Source organism: Salvelinus namaycush, chromosome 2 (assembly GCF_016432855.1).
Source record: "Salvelinus namaycush isolate Seneca chromosome 2, SaNama_1.0, whole genome shotgun sequence".
Classification (NCBI taxonomy): domain Eukaryota; kingdom Metazoa; phylum Chordata; class Actinopteri; order Salmoniformes; family Salmonidae; genus Salvelinus; species Salvelinus namaycush.
This window is the reverse complement of record NC_052308.1, coordinates 13,864,376-13,889,076: the sequence shown is the minus strand read 5'-3', so window position 1 is coordinate 13,889,076 and position 24,701 is coordinate 13,864,376. Positions and strand designations below refer to the sequence as shown.

General features: G+C 41.4%; 1 protein-coding gene across 1 annotated transcript in view; it reads left to right on the top strand.

The window, feature by feature from the left end:
- The window catches only part of LOC120059281 (neural cell adhesion molecule L1-like protein), a 109,004-nt gene extending 85,209 nt beyond the window's left edge, over positions 1 to 23,795 (top strand). The window contains exons 23-26 of the mRNA XM_039008218.1: positions 7,198 to 7,377; positions 20,346 to 20,477; positions 21,257 to 21,329; positions 22,614 to 23,795. Of these exons, the coding sequence (XP_038864146.1) occupies positions 7,198 to 7,377; positions 20,346 to 20,477; positions 21,257 to 21,329; positions 22,614 to 22,821 (593 nt within the window). The 3' untranslated portion in view covers positions 22,822 to 23,795. The remainder of the gene's footprint in view (positions 1 to 7,197; positions 7,378 to 20,345; positions 20,478 to 21,256; positions 21,330 to 22,613) is intronic.
- Positions 23,796 to 24,701: the final 906 nt, after the last annotated feature.

The following is a 24,701-nucleotide window of genomic DNA, read 5'->3' as shown; positions in this document are numbered from 1 at the left end:
CCAGAGACAATTACTCGATGCCGACACATCTTTCTAGCTGATTTACACGCTGAAGCTATGTTGCACTTGGTGACCTCTGACTTTTTCATCCTAACATCGTTGATAACAATATCTCTATACTCTCTACACTCGCCAGATTTAGCTTTAGCCAGCACCATCTTTAGATTAGCCTTAACGTCGGTAGCCCTGCCCCCTGGTAAACAGTGTATGATCGCTGGGTGATTCGTTTTAAGTCTAATACTGCGGGTAATGGAGTCGCCAATGACTAGGGTTTTCAATTTGTCAGAGCTAATGGTTGGAGCCTTCGGCGTCTCAGACCCCGTAGCGGGAGGAGTAGAGACAAGAGAAGACTCAGCCTCAGACTCCGACTCGCTACATAATGGGGAAAACCGGTTGAAAGTTTCTGTCGGCTGAATGAGCGACACCAGTTGAGCATTCCAACAGCATTTCCCTCCAGAAGCCATGAGAAAGTTGTCCGGCTGCGGGGACTGTGCGGGGGGGTTTATACTAACGTTAGTATCTGTACTTACTGGTGGCACAGACGCTGTTTCTTCCTTTCCTACACTGAAATTACCCTTGCCTAACGATTGCGTCTGAAGCTGGGCTTGCAGCACAGCTATCCTCGCCGTAAGGCGATCGTTCTCCTGTATATTATGAGTACAGCGACTGCAAGACAAGACTTAGAAGACATCATGTTAATGTTACTACTTAGCTTCGGCTGTTGAAGGTGCTGACGAACCATGTCCAGATAAAGCGTCCGGAGTGAAAAAGTTGAAGTTGAATGAGGGAAAAAAGTTGCGATGGAAAAACTAAAAATATAAACGGTAATTAAAAAGAAAAAAAAAAAACGTAAAGTTGTCAGCTAGCAAAGTAAAGTTGGCAACAAAACGCACAGCAACAAAACGCACAGCAACACGTCTGCAAATTCAAGAGGAAGTTCAAGAGGAAGTGTTTTCATTTCATTATGCAATCATGATAAAGCTGATGGACTCTTTTGAAGTGAGGGGTTTTGAAGGAAGTGATGTTAATGGAAAAGATAATGCACCAGAGGAAGCAGCAGAGGAATTGAAAGGCTGCTGCAAAACTGTTCCAGGGCTGAGCCCAGCTTCTTAGAGGTTATTTGCTAACTTAATATTTCACAGGTTTCACAGGACCTACACTGTTACATTAATGGCTGATTTCATCTCTAGGGAAGGAAGAACCAACTAACAATGCAAATCAGATGTTGTTCATAGGTTGCACCTTCTTCACTCGGAAGTGTCATGCCATTGTTGTGAATAGTAGTGTCCTAAAGTCGTGATAAGCCCAGTCATTCTGGATGGAGGCTAACGACTGTTTAGTCTAAATTACACTATAGTGCCTGGAAATACGATGACATTGCTAAAGTAGTCAAATGTTCAGTAGGAAACAACTTTGCCAGCATTATCATGTCATCAAATTTACTTTAGACAGATGGAAATGTTGTCATTAGCTAGCAAAGTTTGTCAAGAATAGCTAGCAATGCTAACAGTAGCTAGCTAAAATCTGGTGTCCTCCCCTCAATCTTAGCTAACTAGCTAACGTTATACTGCGTCTAAAGTCAATCTGGCAACATCAAAATGATTAAAAAGGTTTTCCTTGTAATTATTTGCCTCCTATTGAATGACATTGTATTTCTAAGCCACTCTAATGCACTTTTGATTCAATCTTTATCAGCGCTCATTGACAATACATTGAGTAGAATGCTGTTGGCCATCAGTCCAAAACAAACATTCAAAACAAAATTGTGACGAAACATGCAACCCATGATTACATTCTCACACAATGTGGTCCTATATCTACCAAACCCACAACATATTATGAGTGTCCTTTTCAAATGATCAATCAAATGCTTATTTTGTCCTTCTGTATCAGAGAGATCCTTTGTGTTCATTAATAGATCCAAGATGGCGTAGCAGTGAAGATGTGTTTTTGTTCGTCCTCTCGTGTACTTTTGTATTTTTCTTCTTTTTTTGTATATATTTCAATATTATTTTCACTCTTTTCAAATGAAGTTTATTTTATATAGCCCTTCGTACATCAGCTAATATCTCGAAGTGCTGTACAGAAACCCAGCCTAAAACCCCAAACAGCAAGCAATGCAGGCGTAGAAGCACGGTGGCTAGGAAAAACTCCCTAGAAAGGCCAAAACCTAGGAAGAAACCTAGAGAGGAACCAGGCTATGAGGGGTGGCCAGTCCTCTTCTGGCTGTGCCGGGTGGAGATTATAACAGAACATGGCCAAGATGTTCAAAATGTTCATAAATGACAAGCATGGTCAAATAATAATCAGGAATAAATGTCAGTTGGCTTTTCATAGCCGATCATTAAGAGTTGAAAACAGCAGGTCTGGGACAGGTAGGGGTTCCATAACCGCAGGCAGAACAGTTGAAACTGGAACAGCAGCAAGGCCAGATGGACTGGGGACAGCAAGGAGTCATCATGCCCGGTAGTCCTGACGTATGGTCCTAGGGCTCAGGTCCTCCGAGAGAGAGAAAGAAAGAGAGAAGGAGAGAATTAGAGAGAGCATACTTAAATTCACACAGGACACTGGATAAGACAGGAGAAGTACTCCAGATATAACCAACTGACCCTAGCCCCCCGACACATAAACTACTGCAGCATAAATACTGGAGGCTGAGACAGTATTCAGTATTTTCCATTTTAATTTCATTTTAATTCGATTATACCTTCCGGTAACCTGCCTCACCCAATGTGATACGGAATCGCTATTATTTTTTATTTTAGAACACATTCAAGAACCACCAGAAGCTAATTAGCTACAAGCTATTTAGTCATTGTTAGCCACTGCTAGCGGCTTTTACCTTCTGCACAGATACCAGCCCTGTTTTTTAGCCTCTCTCTCCACTACAACGCCGGATTCCTGCCGTAAATCCCTGGACCACCACTTCTGATCTTCACAGCTAGCTAGTGGCTAACGCCCCTGCCCCGAAGCTAGCACCAGTTAGCCGTGAGCCAGGCGCATCTCCCGGCTAGCAAACTAAATTCTACAATACCTCTTTCGCCATCTGGTTTGGATCCTCTGTCGACACGGCGCCCCGCCGCACCACCACGACTGGTCTGCCGACGAATACTCCATCCGCTGTGCCTTCAACCGGCCTCTGTCGGAGCAGACGCTCCTACTAGCCCCGGGCTACTAACTTTAAACGCCGTGTCACCCGCGTGCTAGCGTAGTGGCGACTACTCCGCGGCTTCCCTGTTCCATCTACTGCTGCCCCCTGGACACTATGATCACTTGGCTACATAGCTGATGCCTACTGGACTGTCCATTAATTCACAGTACTCCATTCTGTTTATTTTTTTTATCTGTCGGCCCCAGCCGCGAACTCAGGCTCAGGGTGTAGTTATTCCGACCCTCTCTGCCTAGTCATCACCATTTTACCTGCTGTTGTTGTGTTAGCTGATTAGCTGTTGCTGTCTCACCTGTTGTCTTAGCTAGCTCTCCCAATCAATACCTGCGATTGCTTTATGCCTTGCTGTATGTCTCTCTCAAATGTCAATATGCCTTGTATACTGTTGTTCAGGTTAGTTATCATTGTTTTAGTTTATAATGGAGCCCCTAGTTCCAGTCTTCATACCTCTGACAGCTCCTTTGTCCCACCACCCACACATGCGGTGACCTCACCCATTATAACCAGCATGTCCAGAGATACAATCTCTCTTATCATCACCCGGTGCCTGGGCTTACCTCCGCTGTACCCGCACCCCACCATACCCGTCTGCCCATTATGCCCTGAATCTATTCTACCACGCCATGAAATCTGCTCCTTTTATTCTTTGTCCCCAACGCTCTAGGCGACCAGTTTTGATAGCCTATAGCCTTTAGCTACTCCTCCTCTGTTCCTCGGGTGACGTGGAGGTAAACCCAGGCCCTGCATGTCCCCAGGCACCCTCATTTGTTGACTTCTGTGATCAAAAAAACATTGGTTTCATGCATGTCAACATCAGAAGCCTCCTCCCTAAGTTTGTTTTACTCACTGCTTTAGCACACTCTGCCAACCCTGATGTCCTTGCCGTGTCTGAATCCTGGCTTAGGAAGGCCACCAAAAATTCTGAAATTTCCATATCCAACTATAACATTTTCCGTCAAGATAGAACTGCCAAAGGGGGAGGAGTTTCAATCTACTGCAGAGATAGCCTGCAAAGTAATGTCATACTTTCCAGGTCCATACCCAAACAGTTCGAACTTATAATTTTAAAAATTAATCTCTCCAGAAATAAGTCTCTCACTGTTGCCGCCTGCTACCGACCCCCCTCAGCTCCCAGCTGTGCCCTGGACACCATTTGTGAATTGATCGCCCCCCATCGAGCTTAAAAGTTTGTTCTGTTAGGTGACCTAAACTGGGATATGCTTAACACCCCGGCAGTCCTACATTCTAAGCTAGATGCCCTCAATCTCACACAAATCATCAAGGAACCCACCAGGTACAACCCTAAATCTGTAAACATGGGCACCCTCATAGACATTATCCTGACCAACTTGCCCTCCAAATACACCTCTGCTGTCTTCAATCAGGATCTCAGCGATCACTGCCTCATTGCCTGTATTCGCTACGGGTCCGCGGTCAAACGACCACCCCTCATCACTGTCAAACGCTCCCTAAAACACTTCTGCGAGCAGGCCTTTCTAATTGACCTGGCCCGGGTATCCTGGAAGGATATTGACCTCATCCCGTCAGTTGAGGATGCCTGGTCATTCTTTAAAGGTAACTTCCTCACCATCTTAGATAAGCATGCCCCGTTCAAAAAATGCAGAACTAAGAACAGATATAGCCCTTGGTTCACTCCAGACCTGACTGCCCTCGACCAGCACAAAAACATCCTGTGGCGGACTGCAATAGCATCGAATAGTCCCCGCGATATGCAACTGTTCAGGGAAGTCAGGAACCAATACACGCAGTCAGTCAGGAAAGCAAAGGCTAGCTTTTTCAAGCACAAATTTGCATCCTGTAGCTCTAACTCCAAAAGGTTCTGGGACCCTGTAAAGTCCATGGAGAACAAGAGCACCTCCTCCCAGCTGCCCACTGCACTGAGGCTAGGTAACACGGTCACCACCGATAAATCCATGATAATCGAAAACTTCAACAAGCATTTCTCAACGGCTGGCCATGCCTTCCACCTGGCTACTCCAACCTCGGCCAACAGCTCCGCCCCCCCCCGCAGCTACTCGCCCAAGCGTCCCCAGCTTCTCCTTTACCCAAATCCAGATAGCAGATGTTCTGAAAGAGCTGCAAAACCAGGACCCATACAAATCATCTGGGCTTGACAATCTAGACCCTCTATTTCTGAAACTATCCGCCGCCATTGTCGCAACCCCTATTACCAGCCTGTTCAACCTCTCATATCGTCTGAGATCCCCAAGGATTGGAAAGCTGCCGCGGTCATCCCCCTCTACAAAGGGGGAGACACCCTGGACCCAAACTGTTACAGACCTATATCCATCCTGCCCTGCCTATCTAAGGTCTTCGAAAGCCAAGTTAATAAACAGATCACTGACCATCTCGAATCCCACCGTACCTTCTCCGCTGTGCAATCCGGTTTCCGAGCCGGTCACGGGTGCACCTCAGCCACGCTCAAGGTACTAAATGATATCATAACCGCCATCGATAAAAGACAGTACTGTGCAGCCGTCTTCATCGACCTGGCCAAGGCTTTCGACTCTGTCAATCACCATATTCTTATCGGCAGACTCAGTAGCCTCGGTTTTTCTGATGACTGCCTTGCCTGGTTCACCAACTACTTTGCAGACAGAGTTCAGTGTGTCAAATCAGAGGGCATGTTGTCCGGTCCTCTGGCAGTCTCTATGGGGGTACCACAGGGTTCTCGGGCCGACTCTTTTCTCTGTATATATCAATGATGTTGCTCTTGCTGCGGGCGATTCCCTGATCCACCTCTACGCAGACGACACCATTCTGTATACTTCTGGCCCTTCCTTGGACACTGTGCTATCCAACCTCCAAACGAGCTTCAATGCCATACAACACTCCTTCCGTGGCCTCCAACTGCTCTTAAACGCTAGTAAAACCAAATGCATGCTTTTCAACCGTTCGCTGCCTGCACCCACCCGCCCGACTAGCATCACCACCCTGGACGGTTCCGACCTAGAATATGTGGACATCTATAAATACCTAGGTGTCTGGCTAGACTGTAAACTCTCCTTCCAGACTCATATTTAACATCTCCAATCCAAAATCAAATCAAGAATCGGCTTTCTATTTCGCAACAAAGCCTCCTTCACTCACGCCGCCAAACTTACCCTAGTAAAACTGACTATCCTACCGGTCCTCGACTTCGGCGATGTCATCTACAAAATAGCTTCCAATACTCTACTCAGCAAACTAGATGCAGTTTATCATAGTGCCATCCGTTTTGTTACTAAAACACCTTATACCACCCACCACTGCGACCTGTATGCTCTAGTCGGCTGGCCCTCACTACATATTCGTCGCCAGACCCACTGGCTCCAGGTCATCTATAAGTCCATGCTAGGTAAAGCTCCGCCTTATCTCAGTTCACGATAACATCACCCCCCCCGTAGCACGCGCTCCAGCAGGTATGTCTCACTGATCATCCCAAAAGCCAACACCTCATTTGGCCGCCTTTCCTTCCAGTTCTCTGCTGCCTGTGACTGGAACGAATTGCAAAAATCGCTGAAGTTGGAGACTTTTATTTCCCTCACCAACTTTAAACATCTGCTATCTGAGCAGCTAACCGATCACTGCAGCTGTACATAGTCCATCTGTAAACAGCCCACCCAATTTACCTACCTCATCCCCTTACTGTTTTTATTCATTTACTTTTTCTGCTCTTCTGCACACCAGTATCTCTACTTGCATATGATCATCTGATGATTTATCACTCCAGCGTTAATCTGCTAAATTGTAATTATTCGCTCCTATGGCCTATTTATTGCCTACCTCCTCATGCCTTTTGCACACAATGTATATAGACTCATTTTTTTCCCTACTGTGTTATTGACTTGTTTATTGTTTACTCCATGTGTAACTCTGTGTTGTTGTCTGTTCACACTGCTATCCTTTCGCAGTTGTAAATGAGAACTTGTTCTCAACTAGCCTACCTGGTTAAATAAAGGTGAAATATATATATATTTTTTTAAATACATGAAGACACGTTTAATCGCGTCTCTGTGTGTGTTTAGTCAACGACACAGAGGAGGTGGGTGTCCTGCAGACTGTGGACATAAGCAACCCTGACATCACCACGTGGGTCCTGCAGAACCTGGAGGCCATCAGCAGATACAAGTTCTACCTGCGCCCCTGCACCAGGGTGGGCTGTGGGCCCTGGGTCAGCAAGGAGAGCACCACCACGCCTGAAGCACGTAAGTCACACAGGCCGAGTTGTGGCAGGGGGATACTGGAGGGAATCCTTTGAGAATGGAAGGGGGGTATGGGTGTATTGTTGGAGAAAATAGCAAGACGTGGTAGCAGGACTTTGTATTAGAGGGATGATGTACTCTGTAAATGACCAAGCCTGTACACCGTAAATGACCAAGCCTGTACACTGTAGATGACCAAGCCATTTCAGTAATGTATTAGCTCATTGAATTTCAGGGACTATGATATTGGCTCCGACTGCCAGGCTTTTCATATCTCCATCTAAGTAATGTTTGTGGGTAAACAATATCATAAGGGTGTGAGAAGGGGTTTCATTCATCATTGTCATAAAAGAGCAAATGCTTATTGATTTGAAGGAGAAAGCGAGCTATGAAACAAATGGCTTGAAAAGAGAATTGCCTTCAGCAAGGGAAAATGCACATTTTCTGCATCGTATTGTATAATTATATAGGAATTGGTAAGGTAAGTAGATTGCCATTGCAATGTTTGGCTCATGCATATGACAACATTTTCATCTTATGAATTCTATGTCAGTTCTACTTCAGTGGAGTGGTAGATGTACTCTGTCGGAACCAGGCCAAGCTCAATTCAACTGAGTCTTTGGGAGTGGAGATAAGGGGGTGACACCAGTCAAAGATGATTAGAATCTAATGAAAATAAGCAAGTGCACTTGAATGTGTAATGTAGGGTCTGCACTGTGGTGCCACATCACACATAGCCTCTGTCTAACAATAGTAATAATTGATTTGGATACTCTCTAATCGTAAGGGCTTGTAAATTGAAATAAATGGTTAACAAAACATAGCATCCTTTTCAATCAAACACAGTAAGCAGGCTTCTGGGATTAATGAAATGCAAGAATGCATGTTTAGATTGATTTACTAAACAAAACACCATTATGGTAGGAAATCAAAATAAATATGCTTTCTCCGAGTGTGGGAGTAATGTCAAATCAAATTATGTTTTATTTGTCACGTGCTTTGTAAATAACAGGTGTAGACTAATAGTGAAATGCTAACTTACGGGCCCTTCCCAACATTGCAGAGAGAATAATAACACAAGGAGTAAATACACAATGAAGTAACAATAACTTGGCTATATACACGGGGTCCCAGTACCAAGTCAATGTGCAGGGATATGAGGTAATTGAGGTAGATGCATTGCCTTCAGAAAGTATTCATACCCCTTGAGTTATTCTACATTTTGTTGCTAGACATCATTGCTAGACAACCATTTTCAGGTCTTGCCATATATTTTTGGTAAATTTAAGTCAAAACTGTAACTCGGCCAGGCAGGAACATTAACTGTCTGCTTGGTGAGGAACTCCAGTGTAGATTTGGCCTTGTGTTTTAGTTTAACTTCTCTGGGATATGTGGGACGCTAACGTCCCACTTGGCCAAAAGCCAGTAAAAATGCAGAGCGCCAAATTCAAATAAATTACTATAAAAATCTAACTTTCATTAAATCACACATGAAAGATACCAAATTAAAGCTACACTGGTTGTGAATCCAGCCAACATGTCAGAATTCAAATAGGCTTTTCGGCGAAAGCAAACAATGCTATTATCTGAGGATAGCAACAGAGTAAACAAAGAGAGAGAAGCATATTTCAACCCTGCAGGCGCGACACAAAACGCAGAAATAAAATAGAATTCATGCCTTACCTTTGACGAGCTTCTGTTGTTGGCACTCCAATATGTCCCATAAACATCACAAATGGTCCTTTTGTTTGATTAATTCCATCAATACATAACCAAAATATCAATTTATTTGGCGCGTTTGATCCAGAAAATCACCGGTTCCAACTTGAGCAACGTGACTACAAAATATCTCAAAGGCTACCTGTAAACTTTGCCAAAACATTTCAAACTACTTTTGTAATACAACTTTAGGTATTTTTTTACGTAAATAATCGATAAAATTGAAGACGCGATGATCTGTGTTCAATAGAGGATTAACTTCTTCTGGCTGCAGCCCGGTGTCGGTACACTTATGACAACAGCCAGCTCAAGTGCAGGGCGCGAAATTCAAAAGATATTTTTTAGAAATATTTAACTTTCACACATTAACAAGTCCAATACAGCAAATGAAAGGTACACATCTTGTGAATCCAGCCAACATGTCCGATTTTTAAAATGTTTTACAGCGAAAACAGCACGTATATTTATGTTAGCTCACCACCAAATACAAAAAAGCACTAACATTTTTCACAGCACAGGTAGCATGCACAAAACCAACCAAACTAACCAAGAACCAACCAAACTAACCAACAAACAACTTCATCAGATGACAGTCTTATAACATGTTATTCAATAAATCTATGTTTTGTTCGAAAAATGTGCATATTTCAGGTATAAATCATAGTTTACATTGCAGCTACAATCAGAAATTGCACCGAAAGCAGCCAGAATAATTACAGACACCAACGTCAAATACCTAAATACTCATCATAAAACATTTCTGAAAAATACATAGTGTACAGCAAATGAAAGACAAGCATCTTGTGAATCCAGCCAATATTTCCGATTTCTTAAGTGTTTTACAGCGAAAACACAATATAGCGTTATATTAGCTTACCACAATAGCCAGAAACACAAGCCATTTACCCGCAGCAAAAGTTAGCGATCGTAACAAACCAGCAAAAGATATATAATTTTTGACTAACCTTGATAAGCTTCATCAGATGACAGTCCTATAACATCAGGTTATACAATACACTTCTTTTTTGTTCGAAAATGTGCATATTTAGAGCTGAAATACGTGGTTATACATTGTGCTAACGTAGCATCTTTTTCCTAGAATGTCCGGATATTTTTATGACACTCACCTATTCTGACCAAAAAACTATTCATATACTTTACTAAAAAATACATGTTGTATAGGAAATGATAGATACATTAGTTCTTAATGAAATCGCCGTGTTAGAATTCTAAAAATAACTAAATAAATAATTGTCAACATATTCCGACAGATATATGAAATATCATCATAAAATGGGTCCTACTTTTGATGATCTTCCATCAGAATGTTGTACAAGGGTGTCCTTTGTCCAGAACAATCGTTGTTTGGTTTTAGAACAGCCTTCTTCCCTCTCGAATTAGCAAGCTAACTAGCCAAGTGGCGCAAAGCTCTCCAACTTCACCATACCCAGAGAACGCAAGACGCCTAAACTCCCGAAAACATTTCAATAATCTGATGAAACTATATTGAAAAAACATACTTTACGATGATATGATCACATTTATCAAATAAAATCAAAGCCGGAGATATAACACGTCTATAACGATTGCTTTTCAGAAGCCATTACCGGTGACCTCTATGCGCTTCCTGGACAGAGGAATTCTGGGGTCATGTCATTCCAAGAGCTCTCTTTTCACCATAGAAACACCTAGAAACCCCATTTCACCTCTCACAGCCTATGGGACATCTAGTGGAAGGCGTATGAAGTGCATGTATACTCATATACATCAAGCACATTTATAGGCAGGTCCTAGAACAGAGCATCGATTTCAGATTTTTCACTTTCTGACAGGAAGTTTGCTGCAAAAGGAGTTCTGTTTTACTCACAGATATAATTCAAACGGTTTTAGAAACTAGAGAGTGTTTTCTATCCAATAGTAATAATAATATGCATATTGTACGAGCAAGAATTGAGTACGAGGTCGTTTGAAATGGGCACCTTTTATCCGGCTACTCAATACTGCCCCTGCAGCCATAAGAAGTTAAAACAAACTGTAGCTAGCTTTCTGGTCACGCGCCTCTTTCTGGTCACGCGCTGTACTTCTTCATTACACAAAGGAAAAACCCTCAACCAATTTCTAAAGACTGTTGACATCCAGTGGAAGCGGTGGGAACTGCAATAAGGTCCCTTAGAAATCTGGATTCCCAATGAAAATTCATTGAAAAGAGAGTGACCTCAAAAAAAATAAAATCTGAATGGTTTGTCCTCGGGGTTTCGCCTGCCAAATAAGTGCTGTTATACTCACAGACATGATTCAAACAGTTTTGGAAACTTCAGAGTGTTTTCTATCCAAATCTACTAATAATATGCATATCTTTTCTTCTGGAGATGAGTAGCTGGCAGTTGGATTTGGGTATGCTTTTCATCCAAACGTGAAAATGCTATCCTATCCTAGAGAAGTTAATGTCCTGCTGAAAGATGAATTCATCTCCCAGTGTCTGCTGAAAAGCAGACTGAACCATGTTTTCCTCTAGGATCTTGCCTGTGATTAGCTCTATTCTATTTTTATTTTTTTATCCTGAAAAACTCCCCAGTCCTTAACCATTAGAAGCATACCCATAACATGATTCAGCCACCACTATGCTTGAAAATATGGAGAGTAGGACTCAGTAGAGTTGAATATTTTCCTGGTATTTTACAAATGTTCCCGCCAAACCGGAAGTGTCATTCAAAAGCGTTATAAAGCATAAAATATGTCTGGATTTGATTAGAGCTTTGATCAGCATGAAAATTCAAACCTGATGCTACCTGACCCTGATGAACCATATATTAAATACATTAACAACATTTAATGAGCACAAGCCCAAAAAATACCAAATAATTGTGCCTTTATCCAATACATGTGTAGGCTACTGCACATTATGCTCAACAGAAAAACATAAAAGCCCATAGATGTAGCTAGCTGTATGCTATCTTGGGTAAATAAATTAATCTAGCTCCAGTAGGCCAATATTTTTGAGTGTGAACTGTTTTACTGTATTGTATTATATGGACTGGAATTACGCACATCTTTCAAACCATGATAAAGCAGAAGAGAACATGTGATTCTGGTGCAGCACATGCAGCCTACAAAGTTACAAGTATAGGCTAGCAAATTTGATTATAACGTTGAAATATAATAGAGCCTGTTTGTAAAAGTAGTATATATACCTTTCATAATATTTCCCCTAATGTTATTAGCTTACCTCCTCTTTCTCTATTGTTGCTTTGTTCCTTCCTCACTTTCAACAGTTAATAGAAATATGTTTCGTTGTCCTTATCTTCATCATTCTAATGAAATCCTTGAGTAATATAGAACTAGAATTAGATGCAGAAGGCTTTAATTTCTCATCACAAACATTGAATGGTTATGTGTCTGAATAAATAATTGCTATAGCCTACCGCCATAGCGTATTCGCTCTTTCAAACTATCCGTGAGTTCTATTGGCTGCTGTATTTAACATTCAGCAAAAAGATTTTACGTCCCTCTTCGAATAGTCTATTGGTATAAGAAAAAAAAAGTCCAGCAGGCTATTCTAGTCTAGCTTTTCCTGCATGGGACTCCAAGAGCTAAGGAGCGTTTGTTAAGGAGAGAGGCCAGCGGAGCACAGGTGCTTAGGTATTGTGCAAGAGACAGAGGCTATACGTTAGAAGCTTATAATGCATAACCCATCATACATTAGCTAAATATAAGGCTAGTACTGCATTGAATTTCTTACCTGAAAGAGGTAGGCTAGGACATCTATATATAGGCTATATATCAATCTAGAACAGGATTGTCTATGTTGGATGCCATTTGAATGGTGTTAATGGAGAGAGAGGAAGACTGAGAGAGTGCTCACATGTGCACTGATTTAAAGCAATGACATTCAAGTGATAGGCTATTATAAAACTCTGCAGCTGCAAATTAAAAAACTACAAAACTTTACTGTTAGGCGGAGCAGCACAGGGGAACCCAAGAGCAGACTCAGACCAAGAAACAGGGATGAATGAACCAAGGTATTTATTGTAACACAGGGAGATATGGAGTGCAGATCTGGGGAAGCTCGTATGAGTGGTAGGAAACTAGATGAGGAGGCTGAGGTTGGAGTGAGCTGGGTTGGAACAGGGTAAACAGGTCCGGAGAGGAATCCAATGGAGTGTCACGCCCTGACCTTAGAGAGCTTTTTATGTCTCTATTTTGGTTTGGTAAGGGTGTGATTTGGGTGGGCATTCTATGTTCATTTTTCTATGTGTTGTACTTCTTTGTTTTGGCCGGGTATGGTTCTCAATCAGGGACAGCTGTCTATCGTTGTCTCTGATTGGGAACCATACTTAGGTAGCATTTTCCCACCTGTGTTTTGTGGGTAGTTATTTTCTGTTTAGTGTTTTCTGCACCTGACAGGACTGTTTCGGTTTCGTTTCTCACTTTGTTATTTTGTTCTTGTGTTCAGTGTTAATAAATATTATGAACACTTACGACGCTGCGCTTTGGTCCGATCCTTCTTCATGCAACGATGACCGTTACAGGAGTGGTGGTGTGGTGAATCCAGAACAGGGTAGCAGGTGGGTGAGATGTGGAACAGGAGACAGGAGCCAGAGTCAGAGCGGCAAAACTGCAGTGAGAGGATAAACAGCGTCAGGCAGGGAAACAGACACAGCAGGGTAACAGGATCTTGAATAATCATAAATAGCTAGAATCATGAACTGACTGAGCAGAGATTACGATCTGGCAGAGTGGAAGTGGCAGGACTGAGTATTTGTAGAGATCTTGATTATGGAACGGGTTGCAGCTGGTGAGGATCCGCTCTGGCTCCAGCACACCTGTCTCCAACCACACAATCACAAACAAACAGAAAGGGAGGGAGAGAGAGAGTGTACTGGAGAAGTGGCTGCAGGTCAAGGAGACACCGGATGTCCACTAGGGGGTGTGGCAGGAGCAGATGTGACATTAACAATTAATAAACAAGGTGACCCCCGAAAGCCAGATGATTATGGGTACAGTAAATTACATACGGTCAGTAAGTGCATTCAGTCTTTATATCACTGTAGTATAGGCTATGCTGGAGCAAATGTAGGCCTACCTGTCACAAGAAAAAAAGTTACCATGATGAGATGATAGGTCTACATGCATTGTGAATTGCACTCCATACTGAGATGGGCTGTCTGTCCCCAACCTGAGTGTTGATTCATCATGCAAAGTCTGCAGAGAAGCCAGATTTAGACATTGCACATAATTGAATAGTTCAATTTCAAGCCATGCTGTTCATAAACATCATTTATAATATTTTACTGGTTCCTCGGTTATCCCGGGAAAAGAGAGTGGTTTTGGGAGGGAAAATCCTGGTAAATCTCGATACCCGGGTTTCCACCGTTCCCGCCATTCAACCCTAGTACTCAGTAATGTGTTGTATTGTATTTGCCCCAAAATTAACACTTTGTATTCAGGCGTCCTTCTTTTCATTCTGTCAATTAGGTTATTATTGTGGAGTAACTACAATGTCGTTGATCCATCCTCAGTTTTCTCCTATCACAGACATTAAACTCTGTAACTGCTCCAAAGTTACGATTGGCCTCATAGTGAAATCCCTGAGCGGTTTCCTTCCTCTCCAGCTACTAAGTTAGGAAGGACGTCTGTATCTTTGTAGTGACTGGGTGTATTGATAAACCATCCAAATTGTAATTAATAACTTCACCATGCTCAACGGGATATTCAATGTCTGCTTTTTTAAAGCATGCTACTTATTATTTGACTTGTTAAGCAAATTTTTACTCCTGAACTTATTTAGGCTTGCATAATAGAGGGGTTCTTGAATACTTATTGACTCAAGACATTTCAGCTTTTCATTTTTTATTAATTTAAAACATTTAGAAAAACGTATTTCCACTTATGGAAATACTGTCACGCCCTGACCTTAGAGATCCTTATTTATTCTCTATGTTTGGTTAGGTCAGGGTGTGACTCGGGTGGGAGAATCTATGTTTTCTATTTCTTTGTTGTTTTTGCCTAGTGTGGTTCCTAATCAGAGGCAGCTGTCTATCGTTGTCTCTGATTGGGGATCATATAATAGTTGTCATTTTCTGTTTGGGTTTTGTGGGGTGTTGTTTTCCGTTTAGTGTCTGTGCCTGATGGAACTGTTTGCTTTCGTTTTTGTATTCGTTATGTTTGTTTGAGTGATTCTTGACAATAAAGATCATGAACACTTTCCACGCTGCGCTTTGGTCTCAATTCGACGACAGCCGTTACAAATACGTTATGGGGTATTGTGTATAGGCCAGTAACAAAATGTTATTTTTAATGCATTTTAAATTCAGGATGTAACACAACAAAATGTGGAAAATGTCAAGGCCTGTGAATACATTCTGTACATACAGTATAGATAGGGGTAAAGTGACTAATGTAATATTGTTTTGAATATATACCCTGTAAACTCAGGAAAGACGGAGATGGCCCTGAGTTGTAATCTACTTAATTTACATGATTGGATCTCCCATCACATTTATGTAGGGAAACATTTTGCACCTTTTTCATGCTTATATTGCAGTTGGTGTCAGCACATGTTCTTGCTGTGCCATGCTGAAGTACATAAGGCTTTTAACTTATGCAATTGATAATAATGTATGCCCGTCAGGTGGGTATCCATCTTCTTGATGATACATTCACTGTGTGGTGTGGAAGCTAAAACCACTTTCCAAACATGTATCTACTTGGCAATGCTTTCCTTTTTTATCTTCCGTCTCCTCACCAGCTTCCACAATGGTATCCACTGTCAGTATGTAGATTTCTGTTTATGTGCAGTACAAAGCAACTTATGTAGTCTAACACTGATGTAAATCATCCCTACAGGTATATTCTCTGCGAAATAACTACATTGATTTATTTCTGCATGAGTCATCCATTAATTATTTGTATCAAATCCTTGGTGGATACTTGAGTAATACTGTAGCTCTCGCATTCCATTTCTGACGACTATTCTTCTGATATCTGTTAGTATGATTTCTATAAGCTATACTGTATGCAGTTTCTTTAACATAGACTAGCTGTGAGTGCATGAATATGGATAAAGGGCTGATATACAGGTGGGAGGTGAATCTTGGAGACAGCAGCTCCTGGCCCAGTTGCCTGCATGGTTGACCAGGTCAAGCAGGCGTTTAGAAAACAAGTCTGATGTCAGAAACCATTAAGACACATATTTCACACAAATAAGGAACTAAGATGATGCAGATACTCCCCTCATCTGTGAATAATTACCCTTCTCTGTTGCGTGCCCTTGCCATCAGCGCTGAGCACTCTGATGCCTCTGTTCATTAGTAGACCAATACAGACTCCGCTGTTTTCAGACAAAGTTTGTGGGTTTCTCTGCAGTAGCAATGGTAATGAGGATCCCGTTTATAAATTCATATGAATCCAGTCTCATTAGTGAATCTGTAAATTAATATTGACTTTTGTTCCAACAACATCAGGCTCAATGCCACACGTATTACAAACAGAGGGTTCAAATGAAGCTTTAGGTACAGCATACAGGAAGGCTATCAGACGTGCATATGCTGTATATTGTAGTGTCAACAAAAGTTCAAATGATGACGTCTTTGTTTCATCAGAGGAAAAGTCCCTTCCTGTAGTATAAATCATTACCAATGATCACCTCTAACCACACATTAGACCTTATTTGCTAGTTGTTTGATGGTATTCATTGCTCAAGCCACGATTGTGCACCCCAATTAAAAGTCAGACATGCTTTTAAGTTATGTACCCAGTAGGTCTCTCAGGTCCTCTGGCACTGGCTGTTTAACTATCCCAAAGCCTAGGACCAAGAGGGATGGAGGGGATACCTTTAGTTATTATGCCCCCAGCCTCTGGAATAGCCTGCCAGAGAACCTGAGGTGGGCCGAAACTGTGGACATATTTAAAAGAGATCTTAAAACACATACGTTTTTTTCCCCCTTAGAGTGCTTTTAGTCATTCAGTTTTTTGTCATTCTTTTGTTTGTTGTGTAGTAAATATTTCAGCTTTGTTTTTATTGTTTTGTATTAGTTTTTTCCTGTGAAATACATTGCATTGCATTCCTTGTCTGAAATGTGCGGTATAAATAAGGCTTGATTTGATTTAATTTGCTCTGTAGTAGTAACCACCCAGACTAGTTGTTATATGAGACATATCTGTAGACTAGAAATTAATATCAGTCCACTATACCCGTAGGTGTAGCGTACTAACATTTTTAGTAGACAGTAGCTCCCGCTCCCTGACTCAAAAAATAGCCAATAATCTCCAGGTGTCTTCCTTTTCAGGCCAGTCTGCCTCGCCCTCACGTCCAAGCACTACAGTCTCCCACATGGCCAAGTTCCCCCGTTCCAAGATAGGTATTCATACAACCAATTGTGTTCAATATGGCAATGATAGCCATAGGTGAAAACCACAGGAGGCTGGTGAGGGGATGATGGCTCATAATAAATGATGAAATGGAGTGAATGGAATGGCATCAAGCACATGGAAACCATGTGTTTGATGTGTTTGATACCATTCAATTATTCCATTCCTACCATTACTATGAGCCCGTCCTCCCCAATTAAGGTGCCACCAGCCACCTGTAGTGAAAACACTAAACTTTAGTGATACCATATGATAAAAATACTCTTCTCTATTTTGAGCTTAACTTCAATCAATAAAAACTAGCTTAAGCATTGATGTTGAGTTAAAGTCCCGCAAACATCTCAACAAACTCATTGAGAGACAGTCCTGTTTTTTAAGGGGCGGCAGGTAGCCTAGTGGTTAGAGCGTTGGGCCAGTAACTGAAAGGTTGCTAGATTGAATCCCTGAGCTGACAAGGTAAAAATCTGTTGTTCTGCCCCTGAACCAGGCAGTTAATCCACTGTTCCTATACTGTCATTGTAAATAAGAATTTGTTCTTAACTGACTTGCCTACTTAAATAAATAATCTATTCCATACCTGAAGGTGTGAGTGTAGTTCAAACAGGACAAATATGTCTAATTGATTTGTTGGGCCAAAGTCCTCCTTTACACAGCAAGATATTGACCAAACCATCACCTGACATTTCCATTTAACCTTCAACTGAGTAAACAACAATAGTGCTGTTGGACAAGCAAATGTCCATACAGTAGCAACATTTGAGCTGGAGGAAATGTAGGCCTAGTCAGGCCGAGTGAGGAGGAGGAGCAGGAGGTGTGAGCTCTTACAGAGAGGGTGATATTTAGGGGAAACTGAGATAAGTGGATAAGTGGAAACTGTTGATAGCTGTAGATCAGAATATTTAAGTGTACTGGGCTCAGCTTTAAAAAATCTCTCTGACTTTGAAGAGCCATTTTGCAGGCGTTGTGGCAGGGCCAGGGCTGCGCTCCCTGCTGTGGCAACAGATGCTTTCTGCAGCCTTTAATACCAGGCTGAGCAGTGCAATGACAGACACGCCAAGCCCTGGGATATTTTTTGTCACTTAGAATAATCATACTAAGCAAATGATGGGAATTACCATAGTTACAGAGTCATACACCAGCTTTACCCATGGTGTGTCATTTGTGCTCACAGGGATGGGCAGCCCAGACACAGGTGTCCTTGTGTTCTGAATTATCACCTGAGCAAACACCTGAGCAGGAGACACAGTCGAAGATTTGCATGTTTGCCTGAGGGAGATGAAGGGGATTGTTTTCCGTTGACCGGTCGTACCAAAGCTGTGCAACCTTTCTTTTGAAACTTGCAATTTGAAGTGGTGCATTATTCTCACCCCCCCCCCCCCCCCTCCAGCTGCAGTGGTTCTTTGATTTCCTGGAGTGCCAGTCTTCAGAGACTTTATTAGTCTGTTATTGTCTAATGTATGCAGCACCGCTGTGTACATGAGTTAAGCTGCAGGGACTTCTGCTCACCCCTGATATTTAACATTTCCATCGAAATGTATACTGTTGTAGAGAGAAGCACAATCTATGTGATTTGAAAGCGATAGCAATCAGTTGTATTAAGAAAATGAACATGCAAAGACAATAAGCAGGGTTTTGCATTGTTCATTTCGTCTGAACGTTTCAATGGATACATACTCTCTTCAGATTTCCATTCAGCTTTGCTGGCTTTCCTTGGCTTTCCTTTTCCTTTGTCAATTTCATTAGAAGTGATTCAGGAAACGTGCCAGTTATTGATAAGCCTTCATTCTATATCCTCCAGTAGTATTAAGCATGAGACACATATGTTAGGCTACATATACTGCACTGTATGTGCATAAGCAAATGGATTGACTTCATCAACAAGTCCCTGACCAGCTTTAGATCCATGTTTTTTGTGTGTGAATGTGATCTGTACTATCCTTAATCCTTTACTAACCCTGTTCTGCCATTTATCCCCTCTTCCTCCCTCATCTGTCTGTCAGTCCCAGCCCTGTTGAATATTAGTTCCTCAGTTAGTGACAACTTTGCAAACATCAGTTGAATTCCAGGAAACGAACAAACGGATTCAGAGTCTTATGTTGCATATATGAACAAGCGTAAGCACATTACTTCTCTGTCCATTTGTAGTATATTTTATAGCGATATACTTTTAAGGTGATTTTGAATGTATTGGTAATATCTGAGACATCTCCATACAGTACTACCGTTACATGCTAGAAATTGTGTCCTGTGTTATTTCATCGAACGCTCTGTAAATAACCCTTTAACCCTTCCCCCCTCATGAGTACTAACCCTCCCTGATTGTGCACCTAGGTAAAGGTAACTGGAATATCTCTGAGGCAGTTAACTCCTCTAAGACTTTCCACGTGATTGAGGGGTTGGAGCTTGGGACTGTGTACACTGTGCGCCTTATGACTAACAACTGGGTTGATAATACTAGTATGTTTGAATATGTAATCAGGACCAGGGCTAAAGTGAGCAGGGATGCTATTGGAAAATAATAAAAAGCTCTCCCACCCCCCAATCAAATCCCTACACACATAATCACCATAACCAATTGAAGGTTTATTAAGTATGCAGGTGCACCAATGTCCTTGAACATGTCTCAAGGTATCATGCATGGTTCTCTGTGTCAATAGGATTTTTTATATATTTTTTGTGACTTGGTGAAAGGAATTCCATTTGAACAGCCTCCTCAGTTGATTAATTAGACAAGGGGATTAGCTGTTTAATATTAATACTGGTACATTTCCATTTCAACGTCACCTGCTGCTTCTGCATCCAATAGACTTTGTCGATGTAAACATTCAATCAAGTGTCCTCATGAAAGGCAGAGTCAAAGTGTTGTTGTTTCCTCTCCTCAGGTCTGGCAAGCATCCATGGAGGAATCTCTACCCAGGGCTGGTTCATCGGACTGATGTGTGTCGTGGCTCTCCTCACACTCTTGGTGTTAATCGCCTGCTTTGTCAACAGAAATAAAGGAGGGAAATATTCCGGTAGGTACTCAAACACACACAAACACACACACACATTGCACCTTATGAATGCTAACTAATCACTGCACTAGGCATAATTATATTACCATTTATAGTCTTTATTACCAAAGAGAAATGATCACTCTGGACACCATTATAGACATATTTAAGCTGATATATTATTAGTAGTAGAAATATACATCACACCACTGTTCAACATTTCAATGCTGATATTTACAGTATAATGGGAAATTCAATTCATGGGAGCATATGCATTTATATTTATAACATTTAAATAAATACAGCATATTTGAAATATGCAGCATTTGAATAACAAAACATAGAATGCACAGAATACACAGAAGATATGTAAACGTTATGGTCACATGCCAGCGGTGGGGATCTTAATGCCAGTCCTGTCTGTGGGGGATAGGGGGTCATTTACAGTACCTTTCATCTTTATACACTTATTGAGCGCCAGGTTCAGCTCAGCTAATCTCCTATCATATCAGAAAGACAGTCTAAATCCCAGGGCTTTGTTCTGTGTTGCATTCATTAAACACTACCTCCTGCACTTTCACTGATAGTTAGCTTTCCCTTTTGAAATTAGGTTTCAGTTGTTACTCATATTGTAAATGTTGCTGACATCAAGCACTAAGTATGTTGTACACAGGAATGTGTGAGAACTTGTAAGGCGTTTTAGCAGAACATTACTTTGTCTTTAACATGGTATAAAGTTGTTTATTGAATGGTGTACTGTACTCAAGGTACCCTAAACATTGATCTTTCTCTCCGAGCAGTAAAGGAGAAAGAGGATCTTCACCCAGACCTAGAATCCCAGGGTATCCATGATGACACCTTCTGTGAATACAGGTAATCATACCACCAACCGCCATTGTATCAATAATTCAGACATCAGCTCATATATTAACTTTGTTTTGAATTGTATCACATTGTATAATTCTATCTCTGCATTTCTCCTGATTTAAAAAGAAAACACTACATGCATGAGCTTAACACAGACCTTCACAGACATCCCTGTTCAAGACATGTGATGGGCTGAGTAACATGTATTCTAAACGTGATGTGGTGAACAGCAACAAATACCCCCGTTGTTGTTTACACATCAGTGATGTTGATGTGGTATCACCCTATATTGTGCATTGTTATTAGGTAGATGTGTCGTGGTAGAGCTCAGGTCATTAGCTGTAACAGCCTCATTGTTCAGATGTTACTATTTGTTTCTGAATGGAACTCAATGAAGGAAGGCTGCCTGGCCACATCACAACCCAGCAGGAGGCTAAAACCAATCTGTGTAATTGAATGCAGCTCATCTCCGGGGCAGTAAAATCTGTGCTCAATTCATTAATCCTCCACTGGTCCGATTCAGATCACACTCACAGAGTGCAACTCAGAGACCCACACTTCACTCCAATCAGTAGTCTCACACTCAGAACCTAACTTGGAGTTATGAATCAGAAGTAGCCTAGACATCTTTCATCATTTGGTCACAGTAAAGTTGTGAAGTAGAGTGTTGCGTCTGGTCCCTAAAATATATGGCCCCCAATGTCAGACCATGGGAAAGCACATTGTTATTGTATTTTTACTCCAAAATCAAAAAATGCTCAGATCCCTGAAGCACCTGACTTCACCATCATTTCCCATGTAGGACCATCATGATGCCAATCCAAACCATTAGTCTACACAATGAAGCCTTTATGTGATCACTCTCTTGTTTAATAATTCAATGAAAACTACAGCCTGAGCATCTGTCCCCATACAGACAGGGTTACAATGCACCTTGTGACTGCAGCATGTGCACGGTCAACATCTGCATCAGCCTGACAGCCAAATCAATACCCCATCTTCTTTTAATTATCCCATTCATCGTCACATACATTGATATACTGTACATGTAGGGTTTAAGTACACTTGACAGGAGTGCCCTTTACTAGTGCACATATCTGATCATTTTTCATCCGTCTGTCAGTCAGAGGTAAACATTGCTGCCAATCACCGAAGCTCTTCATTTAAGCTCTTTGGGTTCAAACCCGCCTGTGTCCCTGTTCTTACCAATAAAGCCCATAGAGTTAAGCCATGAGTGAAATTAGGTGGTTTTGAAATCCCCTGTCTTTGTGCCGTCATGTTGTGACACAGTGACAATGATGAGAAGCCACTGAAGGGCAGCCAGCACTCTCTGAGCGGACAGATCAAAGCAGAGGACAGTGGGGACAGCCTGGTGGACTATGGGGATGAGGACATCCAGTTCAACGAGGATGGCTCCTTTATCGGCGAGTACGCAGGTCGCAAAGAAAAGAAGGTGTCCATGGAAGTCAAAGGAACCACCAATCAGAGCACAGCGTGAGAGAATTGAACACGGTCCATCATCCATCCTTAGAACAACACTTTCATTAGACTGGTGGAGGGGAGGGGACATAAAGGAAGTAGATGACATAATCCGTACCAATCACAATCCAATGTCAAATGTTATGTGTCATTGTCAGCTGCACTGCCATCTTCATTTTATAAAGCTGTTTGTTTTATCAAACTGTAACAGAATGCATAATTTCCAAATGTGTATATATTATTGTATGTGGGAGTGTTTTATATTACTGCAAATCAGTGAAAACCTTTGAGGCTTTTTGCATTTTTTTGTCAAATGCAACAACTGTTTGAAATCAATTCAAATGTAAAAAGGAAGAAAAATAAATCTCCAGTCCACATTGATCCTTGTCTTATACTACCAGATCTCTCATGCCCAGTCATCATTTAGCAAACTACATGTGTATGTGAGCAGATGATGTCAGCCTGTTTCAGTTGAAGCAAATATTGGCATTTTATATTTGAAATGCATTCATTAAATATGATTTTAATATGTGTACAAAGGCTGTTCATCAACTTATTTCCTGGTTTTATACATGACAAAATAACAATACAAAACGGATGCCTCAGTTATATCACATGAAATGCCAAAAGATCTAAGGCTAGGGCTCTGAGAACTCTCAGTTGATAACAGGAAAGTACTTCTGTTGTTTCCACAGTGAGGTTATGATTCAGTGGTTTTATGTGCTCGCTATAACATGTAGACAATTATCAACCGAGTTACCACTTGATCTATTCTAGCTCATCAAAATACCAATTAAAGCATTAATGTTGTTCCCATGTTCTTAGAACAGCCTTGCTCATTACAACTTGCATGTCATTGTAGACAATGCCATTCAACTCCAAAAAAGTAATCATAGTAAGTTTGAAAGTTAACCTAAATGTTACCATGATGAACGCCTTCGATTGCATCTTTGTACAAATACATCAAATATAGCTATTGTATGTTAAAGAATGTTTGTGGATGTTTTGATGTTATTAAATTGTTTAACTTTTTATTACCATTGGCTATAGACTGACTGTCCATCTTTAAACTGCATACAGAAAGAATACTTCAACATAAATATACATGATTGGTGCTTTGGGGTTTGTAAGGAACGCTGCTTCTGCAGAAAGCTTTGGAATGTCATTACAACATGCCATATTGTGAAATTAGCAAATCCACTCCTTAGCTAGCAATCTAACTAGAAGAATAAGGAGACATTAGTTTAAGTCGCAAATCATATACTAAGCTATATGGAAGTCATACCAAGGATTATTTAGCTATTTGATTTAGAATTTTAAGACCTCTTGAAGTATCAAAAATATATATAAAAAAATGTTTGGATGAAAAAATATTTTTGGTGTTACTGCTATTAGCCCATCGAAACGGTTTGGATGCTACAGACTGAAATTGGTACATCGGCTCTAGCGTCTTCAGACGAGTCTCCTGACACTTGTGGAGGTCATAGAGCAAACGGCGACATAGGTGGGTGCGGTGAATTGAGAAACATCCAATGTAAAAAAACAGATATCTCTAGCTTAATCTGACAGATTTTTGTATTATGCTAAATACATTTCCACGCGGGCGCGGACATCGACCTTAGGGGGCTAACAGAGGGTTAGGAGTGCTGCCCAAAACAATAAAAGCATCTAGCTGTCTAATAACTGTAGAATGGTGGGGTGGGAAATGTGTATCTGAAAAGGTGTCACTTCAAGTTCTATCTCCAAGGTTGTTAACAGGTTTTTTAAAACAACTTGTGCCTCAGGAGATGAACATGGGAAATCAAAGGGGTGGTCTCAGCCAGTGGATAAAGGAACAAGGCTATAATCACATGAGATAAGCAGATAGCAGAGAGCGGGCCCTAGTTACTCAGGTCATAA